Here is a 9197-nt window from a genome sequence, read left to right as displayed (position 1 = left end):
GCAATGGCACAAGCATGATATCGTTGATCATTCCTCCCAAAGACCAGATTTCACGAGTGGCAAAAATGTTAGCAGATGAGTTTGGAACTGCATCTAACATTAAGTCACGAGTAAACCGCCTTTCAGTCCTGGGAGCCATTACATCTGTACAACAAAGACTCAAACTTTATAACAAAGGTAATCTGGAGCTTGATCATTTACCTCCTCTACTTTGTCTTGGTTGTATTTTCCACTTTGATTCTGTTGTGATGCTTTTGGTCCCAAGTGCTTTCTTTACCCAGCCATAAGCTGTGTTCCTTTGGTGTTTTTTTTTTTTTCCCTAAGTTATTTTTTGAAAGTTAAGTAGTATGTACTATACTTAAAATAATAAATCCTTTTGAAAACATCTCAAGTTTCAAAATTAGGAAGAGAAATCTGCCTGAGAAATTTACAGATATTTGTACTTCATGAAAATTATGATTTAAAGGGGCAGGAACAATGGGCTGTGGGAACATTTCCTATTAATTGAGGAAAATTAGGTGTGTATATAAGTGGGGAAATTGTTTGTTCTTTGCAGTACCTCCAAATGGCCTGGTTGTTTACTGTGGTACAATTGTAACAGAAGAAGGAAAGGAAAAGAAAGTCAACATTGACTTTGAACCTTTCAAACCAATTAATACGTCATTGTATTTGTGTGACAACAAATTCCATACAGAGGTAAGAAGTTAAAACAGAATGTTTTTGTTACCCTAAAAGAAATCCACCATAGCTATTAGCAGTCACTCCCAGGCCTTCCTCTGTCCCTACCGCCATACCCCAAGATCTCTCAGCTATAGGCCACCCTTAATCTGTTTTTCTGTGCCTTTTGTGGCTTGTTTCTTTTACTTAGCGTGTTTTCAAGGTTCATCCATTTTGTGGTATGTATTATGCTTCATTCCTTTTTTATTACCAAATACTATTTTCCACATTATATCTATTCATGGATATGCCACATTTCACTTATTAACATCATTTGGTGAAACTGTCATTTCCACTGTTTGGCTGTTATGAATAATACTGCTTTGAACATACGTGTACAAGGTTTTGTATGTCCATACGTCTTCACTGGGGGGGCAGGTATACAAGCTAGAAGTGGAATTTCTGGGTCATACAGTAATTAATGTTTAACCAGTTCAACAATTGACAGGCTGTTTTCCAAATAACTGTTCCATTTTATAAGGCTGGCTCTTTAAAAAAAAATTACATTATTATGACAATGAATGACGTGAATATTCAGCATATTTGAGGAAAGTGCTAAGCTGTGTTTGAAGAACTAATTAGAAGCAAAGAAATAAATGACTGCCTGAACTCTAGGTCTCCTTATGTATCCATGATACTTGACTATATTTCTTGCATTCTTAGTTTCAGCTCACAAATTATAAAAATCTTGAGTAGTCAGGACCATAAGAGCTTTTTTCCCCATCCATTAAAAAAAAAAAAACTTTTGAGTGACAGAAGTGTCATAATATGATGAACATTAAGGGTAGAAAGGAGACCTCATTAGAGTGACCTAAATCAGTCAACAGTAGAACAATCAGGAATTCACAGCTGGCTTCTAGTTCAGTCTCTTGCCTTTCATCGACATAGGGGAAAACCTCTATAGTGGAATTAGAACTGACATTTGTCAACGCAGTTTACAATGGATGATTCTGCTAACTTGACGGGAAGTTCAGTTCCAGTCGGATCTTGAGCGATTGCATAGATGGTGGAGACTGATTTTTCTCTTGGCTGTCACAGCCTCCTTATGGCAAAAGTTTCATTAGGGAGGCAGTTTGCCACCCTCTTCCAATTAACTGTATCTGCTTTGATAAAGGCAGATTTTGAGTCTTCTTGATTTAAATAGTACATGATACTCATGTTATGTAGTTTTACCTTACTTACTTAAGTTAGCTTCATTGGTTTTTCTAAACCTTAACACTTTTTCCAAGATAGCATTTCGTCTTAACTAGCTTTGTTTGTTTGGGCTCTAACTATTACAAACTACCTACACATGTGGCATACTGAACAACACAACTGAAGTTGTGTTTAATCAGGATATTTATATATTCTTATTATGAAGGATTAAGTCTGTTCCCTGATGAGCAGGCTTGCTGAAAACCTAAATTAGTCAAGTTATAACAGAGGTAATTGGGATAAGGCAAAAATTTTTTTAAACAAGTTATTTATTTAAATTCTGGCCCCACTCTGTGGCATATGGGATCTTAGTTCCCTGACCAGGAATCAAACGTGTACCCCCCTGTATTGGAAGACAGAGTCTTAAGGCAAATTTTTTAACATGGGCAATATTCATGTCTTAATGCTAATTATCAAGTATGCTTTGGTTAAAGGGTGATTCTTAGTGATTAATCTGCTTTCCAGTCCGTGAAGAGCTGTTTTCTTCCTCAGTTAAATGGTATGGGTAATAATTTCTTAGCTCTATAGAGGCTGCCACCTAGTAATTAGTCATCTACCATGTCTATAGACGCCAACTCTTGCCCATCTATATGGGTCCCAGATCTATTTAAAGATCTGCTCTTTCAGGAGGCAGAAATACAATGGTATAATACTAACCCAGAAGAATTTTCTCTCATAAAAATTCAGAATTATTATCTATAGTACCTTTAAAATTGAATTTTAGATATTGATGTCATTAATGTTACTCAAGGCATAATTAAATGAAACATTTCAAAACTAGATCTTTTTATAGACGGTTTCTGGGTTTTGTCCTCAGTGAGTACTCCTATTCTAGAATTGATTTACAAAAGATTCTTATTAGCCATAGTAAATACTGCTTATTAATGCTGGGATTATTAATGGTAACAGCAAGTCAACTTTTGGAGGTTAGACTTTGAATATTATGTTCTCTAGACCACCATCAGTCTAAAGACAACCTAGGAAGAATTTGATCCCTATAACTCTGTATTAGTTTTGGGTTCCTGTGCCTAGGTCAGCTTTGTAAAAAGGCTTCCCATTGATATTGTTGGTTTTCTCCTGCATCAGGTTCAGATTTGTCTATGTGAATTACATATTTATAGCTGAAGCCTTTAAATTACTCCGTGAAATGGTTTTCCTGTAGTACTCCATACTGTTCTGAGTGGAAAGGGCTTGTATATGTCCTTTTGGAATTTTGTCTTAATTTTGCAAAGCTTTGAGATTTATGGTGTGGTACCTGTGTTTGCTTTTCAGGCTCTTACAGCACTACTTTCAGATGATAGCAAGTTTGGCTTCATTGTAATAGATGGTAGTGGTGCACTTTTTGGCACACTCCAAGGAAATACAAGAGAAGTCCTGCACAAATTCACTGTGGATCTCCCAAAGAAACATGGTAATCCAGGAAGAGAACATGAACACTTTTCCTTTGTGTCCAGCATTAAGGAAGCAAATTGTGTAATAGGGGAAAGTAATCTCAGGTGATGGGAGAAGCATTGTTACTTGTGACTCTTTTGACTACAGAATTAGTGTTCACTCACTAAAAGCGATTTTATTCTGAAAGGAATAGTGATTTTCACCTTTCCTTGGGAAATAGCACGGTTATATAATTATTTTAATTAGCAGGGTGTCATGTACTTAATAAATGCCTTTTTCTCTCATCACTTTTTTGTCAAAGGTAGAGGAGGTCAGTCAGCCTTGCGTTTTGCCCGTTTAAGAATGGAAAAGCGACATAACTATGTTCGAAAAGTAGCTGAGACTGCTGTGCAGCTGTTTATTTCTGGGGACAAGGTGAATGTGGCTGGTCTCGTTTTAGCTGGATCAGCTGACTTTAAAACTGAACTAAGTCAATCTGATATGTTTGATCAGGTAAGTGAGAAGTAGATGCTCCATTATGTAAGTTTCTAGGTGGGAGTAGTTGAGTTCTGTGAGTGCTGGGATGTGCACATCTCTTTCTTTTACAGTAATAAATTCCATGTTAAAAACCTCAGTCTGTGTTGGCAAAATTTTATGTGTATTATTTGTAATATTAGATATTCCCCCATGTCTGGACTTACTTTCTTTTGAAATCAGCCATTTGGGGATGGAATCTTTCTTGGCGCTGTGTTGGCCCCTGGTTTTAGTAGGTTGCCATAATTGGCTTTAAATTGAAGTTTGATTCCAAAGAAACTAGGAGCTGGTTTTATAAGTCTAATAGGATGTGCAATACAGTTGGCTGGGGAGGTGATCTTCATGAGACCTGTTCATGAATAAATTGGGCACCTTTCCCCATATTCTTCCTCCTGAGGTTTCACTGGTTAGTTTTGCATGCCATTAAGAGGTAATGGGTCTTGGTAAGGGTGTTTTGAAGTACTAATGATGTGCTTTTTTCTTTTTTTTAATTTTGTTGTGTGTCAGAGGTTGCAATCAAAAGTTTTAAAATTAGTTGATATATCTTATGGTGGTGAAAATGGATTCAATCAAGCTATTGAATTATCTACTGAGGTCCTCTCCAACGTGAAGTTTATTCAAGAGAAGAAATTAATAGGTATCAGTGAAATACAATTTCTTTACTGTGAAAAGTTTTTGTATGTGTGTATGTACAAAACAAGACACTGAGAAGGGTAAAAGAGGAAGGTTTAGCATTTTTATTAAAATCCTCCTCAATGGAATCATTATTTTAAATCATCCTTTAGTTATCATGTCTAATATTAACAAATGTTTGTTTTTCTTCCTGTTTTTTACCCTTTGGCAGTAGGAACCAAACTTCAGTCAAATTTCCCATGTTATCCTTTGTTTTAGAGTGATAAATAATTCAAAAGCTCAAATTAAAGATTAATAGGGCCATTGTTTGGCTGTGTTTCCAATTTGATACACACACATTTCCAAATGATTATGTACTTGGCTTAAATGGTACCTCTTGAGACTCGATTTCTGGAGCCTTGACTAGTGGTGTGATTTTTCACCAACTTTTGGCAGTTATTTTTAAGTTGACTTTTTCTCTTTCTCTGATTTTTGAGTAAGCAGGTGTATATGTACAAAAAGAAACATTAATATACATTCTTATTGACCTGTCCCTAACCACAGGGCGATACTTTGATGAAATAAGCCAGGACACGGGCAAGTACTGTTTTGGAGTTGAAGATACACTAAAGGCTTTAGAAATGGGAGCTGTAGAGATTCTAATAGTCTATGAAAATCTGGATATCATGAGATATGTTCTTCATTGCCAAGGCACAGAAGGTATGATAATTAGTAAATAAGGTTTCCATTTGTTACTGACCTGTGTATTCAAGAAGCCTGGGGTGGAGATTGGATAAGGTGGCTGATTTCAGGAGCAATCAAAAGGCAGATGTATATCTTGTTCCCCACTTCCAGCCTGTACCCTATTGAACTGATAAATGTCTGCCTAAGATTTTTGAGGACAAGGGCTGTATCTTAAATGTCTTTGATGTTTCCTTATGATAGGACCAGTATACCTGGTAGACAGTCATTCACTGCATACTGACTAATGTGCTTATGAAAAGAAGGTTGGTAGAATCAGTTCAGGAGTCCTTTCATCTAACCTAATTTTCACCTCATGGAACTTAAACCTGTTAGTATCTGAAAAGCAGGTTAACACTTTTTTTTCCCCCCAATACTGCAGAGGAGAAAATTCTCTATCTAACTCCAGAACAAGAGAAGGATAAGTCTCATTTTACAGACAAAGAGGTATGTGACTGTTTATGCTTTGATGATACATGCAAGGAAACATAAATCTGTATGTTAGAGCACTGGCAGCATAGAGTAGCATCAGCCTTGGGAAACCAGACCTCTACTGGTCAGCAGTGGGAGTACCAGGAGGTGGTCCACTCCCGTATGCCACATAATAGTCTGATTCCAAGGAAGGAGGGTGGGTGATGGTTACCCTGGTTCTTTTTTTTTTTAAGTATAAAAAGGTTTACTTGCTCAACACAGGTCCCTTTTAATTGTTAGCATCTTCAAATTCTGAGTTGGACAACTTTGGTTTTTACAAGTTTCCTCCAAAAAAGCAGTTGTGTCTTGTCTCTTAGCTGTTGAGTGAATATTGTCTAGAGATACTTTTTAACAGCCTGACTTCTCAAGACAATGGGAGGAACCATAAATTGAAAAACTGCCAAGTGTGTGTTAACATTTCATTACTGATGCTAGAGCCAGGGGAGGAATGTTGTTTGAAGTAATCAGAATTTCTGTGCTGTTGGCGTTTATGTCGCCAGAACCCATAATTTGCTTACAGTTTAATACACCATAGATCTGAGAGGAAGAGGGAAATGTTGGCAGGCAGGGTAGCAAGTATCCATGTCTTGATATATCCTAATCCTACTGATTCTGTATCTCATGGCTGCCCCTGCAGACAGGACAAGAACATGAGCTGATTGAGAGCATGCCCCTTCTGGAGTGGTTTGCCAACAACTATAAAAAATTTGGAGCTACGTTGGAAATTGTCACAGATAAGTCACAAGAAGGATCCCAGTTTGTCAAAGGATTTGGTGGAATTGGAGGTGAGTAGCAAATCAGAAAACTAAAAGGCAGGGTCTCAGCCACAACCTTTCCTGTGTATCCCAAAAATATCATTACTTCCAGAGAGGTGTGCTGTAATTCTGCAAGGGGACTGCTCTCCACCCTCCAGTCCTGTCAGCCACAGCTATTTACTGTTTGTTCGTTTGTTCCCATAGGTATCTTGCGGTACCGAGTAGATTTCCAGGGAATGGAATACCAAGGAGGAGATGATGAATTTTTTGACCTTGATGACTACTAGGTAGTCGACATGGGTCCGGCAAAACGTGCCTCACCCTCCAGCATCCAACCCAAGGAGCATACCCGTGGTGGAATCCAAACAGATCCCTGCCTTACAATTGGAACATTTCCGGAACTTAATCCATGAGCATTGGATATTGAAAAGAAAACCGAAACAAAACCAGACCCAACCCTACACTTTGGTTTGTCATGGTGTCAGCGCAGCAGCCTACAACTAGTTCCTAAATGCCACTTTGGACTAATTTAAAAAAGAATCCCAGTTTTTACTTTTACTCGATGGTGAAATTGGTTGCTCTTGTATTTTATGGGGAAAAAACAAAAAGATTTTTTTAACCTTCATACATAGAAGCAAAAATACTTTAACTGCTGTAAACCTTCAAAAGTTAATAGAAATGAGATATACTGGTTTGTTTCTTATTTTGATTGGAGAAAAATTAAATTGCTGCATTTCGCAGTGACCCATTTACATGGCATTCTCAGCTTAGACTGCATAAGAAGAAATATATGTGGTGAAATGTTGGAACCATTTCTCTCGGTCTCTGTTTAATGTTGAAAGGGTGAGCTAATAGGCAATTTCAACTTCACTCCCTCACATTACCCGTCCCCTCCAGGCTGTCAGTTTCAAGGATGCAGATTGCATTGCAAAGATAAACTGACACATGAAGCATTTGGGCCACTGCTCTGTTTCCTTCCATCTGTTTTGCAGGCGCATTTGCGCCCAGGGTTTGGGAGCCCTTACCATCAACTGCTTTGACAAAGGTTCACATAATCTTGCATACTAGAAACCAGTTTGGGATGGATATGATGGGACTTCTATGCTATTGCTGGAATTGGGAGAAATAAAACATGCAATTTTAAGTGGAAGCAAAGATATTTAAATATTTTATTTTGCTTGGGTCTGTCCTTGCAAAAGGGAGGTGGTCGTGTTTTCCTTGTGTTGGATGGCATGAGATTATGTGAATGTTTTGATTTTTAAAAAATGAACTGCAAGGTTTTTCACAGGAACGACAGACGAGACATGTATGACTGTGCATGTAATTGTAAACCCCTGACCTCCTGGTGGGGTTGGAGCATCTGTTTCAAATATGGGACTTACAAGCACCTCTCATAGGAGAAATTATGGGAGGAGGGTGGGAAGGGCAGGGGTGGGAAGGGATGGGGACACAGCTTCTGGCACCAAGGACTTAACCATGTTGGACCCAAAAGTGGGCCTGAAAACCTGAAGCTTAGGCTTCACAGCTGGGTTGTAAATCAGACTTGACCCCAGCAAACATGCAAGGTCACGGACAGGGTGCCTGAGGTGGTGACAGTGAACAAAGTGTATAGGACGTGCCCAGTGGTAGCAATGGAAAAAAGTATACCAAATGGACTTTGAAGGACCAAAGGTTTTAAAAGTCGATTGGTATCACCCCACACTGCTAGGGTAGTGGGGTGCATTTGATTTTCAAATTGGGTACTTTTAACACTTTAGTGCCTGACTGCTGTTCTTCACTGACTTGACTCAGTCACTCGTAGCTTTATTGGTCTGAACCAGCTCCTTGTTCCCAGGTTGCAGACCTGCCTATCGTTCCAGTAATCCTGTTTCACTTGAATGAAGGGAGTATGTCTTAAATGTAAAGCTTCTGGTTCTCAACACTGTACTCTGAGGTCCAAATGACTGTCTGTCAATGTATAACCTGATGTCTCAACCCCCAGTAAGAAGAGTCAGTTCTTTGGTATTCACCAATGCGGGAGGCTTCACCAGAACAGGCTTTTTCTTTGGGCTCTGCTGTTTGTTTGCAGAACACCCAAGAGTGAGCAAACATGCTCTCTTCATAGCAGTACCTTAGGGTTTTGCCATTGTAAATGGGTCTGATGTGATATATGACAAGATCAGAGAAATTGGATGTAAATTTACATTTTTGAATATGCTTGTTGTTTCACATGATACATTTAGGGTATGCAGCTCCTTTTGTAGTTTTTATTTTTACTATTTAAGTTTGGAAATGATGCCAAATTTTTGTATTTCTTTAATCAATGTGTTCTCTTCAGTGATATATATTGCATTATATATTGATGTGTGTATCAATATATACTGATATGTATTACACTTACACAATACAAACACATAAGAGGGGGTGAAAACCGTAGCATTTGCATTCTCTATAGCCTCTACAGAGAGATCCTAAACAGCAAACTCTTGGTGTTGTGATGTACAGAAATGGAGAAGAGTATTAAACCATATTTAAGAATATACTTCGTGTGCTTGAGATTTTTTAGGACTGTTCTAAGAAAGGTCTGAGCCGTGGAGACAGTGTGAATGAGCTCTCCAAAGCATGTGCAATTTCCTCAGTTACTTTTCAGCCATAGACTTAGTTGTCTAATGCTACATTTGCCTATGGAAGTGTATATGCAAAAGGCCGTGATCCCAGTGTTAACGCCAGAGGAAAGAGGTTCCAGTTGCTGGGCCAAACTAATTTGTACCTTACTCTCTTCCCTATGCAAGCCAAAGGGAAACTTGCCCTTTAAAAAGAAAA

At 38.3% G+C, this 9197-nt stretch overlaps 1 protein-coding gene across 2 annotated transcripts in view; it reads left to right on the top strand.

The window, feature by feature from the left end:
• Window positions 1–8914, top strand: part of ETF1 (eukaryotic translation termination factor 1) — a 29469-nt gene extending 20555 nt beyond the window's left edge. The window contains exons 3-11 of one of the 2 annotated variants that reach the window (XM_005209423.5): window positions 2–177; window positions 557–696; window positions 3184–3322; window positions 3605–3795; window positions 4324–4453; window positions 4993–5148; window positions 5552–5616; window positions 6278–6425; window positions 6600–8914. In XM_005209423.5, the coding sequence (XP_005209480.1) occupies window positions 2–177; window positions 557–696; window positions 3184–3322; window positions 3605–3795; window positions 4324–4453; window positions 4993–5148; window positions 5552–5616; window positions 6278–6425; window positions 6600–6682 (1228 nt within the window). In that variant the 3' untranslated portion in view covers window positions 6683–8914. The remainder of the gene's footprint in view (window position 1; window positions 178–556; window positions 697–3183; window positions 3323–3604; window positions 3796–4323; window positions 4454–4992; window positions 5149–5551; window positions 5617–6277; window positions 6426–6599) is intronic. The other variant, NM_001076254.1, reaches the window with a different exon arrangement.
• Window positions 8915–9197: the final 283 nt, after the last annotated feature.

Source organism: Bos taurus, chromosome 7 (assembly GCF_002263795.3).
Source record: "Bos taurus isolate L1 Dominette 01449 registration number 42190680 breed Hereford chromosome 7, ARS-UCD2.0, whole genome shotgun sequence".
Lineage (NCBI taxonomy): Eukaryota > Metazoa > Chordata > Mammalia > Artiodactyla > Bovidae > Bos > Bos taurus.
Note: the sequence above shows the minus strand (reverse complement) of the source record. Positions and strands in the feature narration are given on the sequence as shown.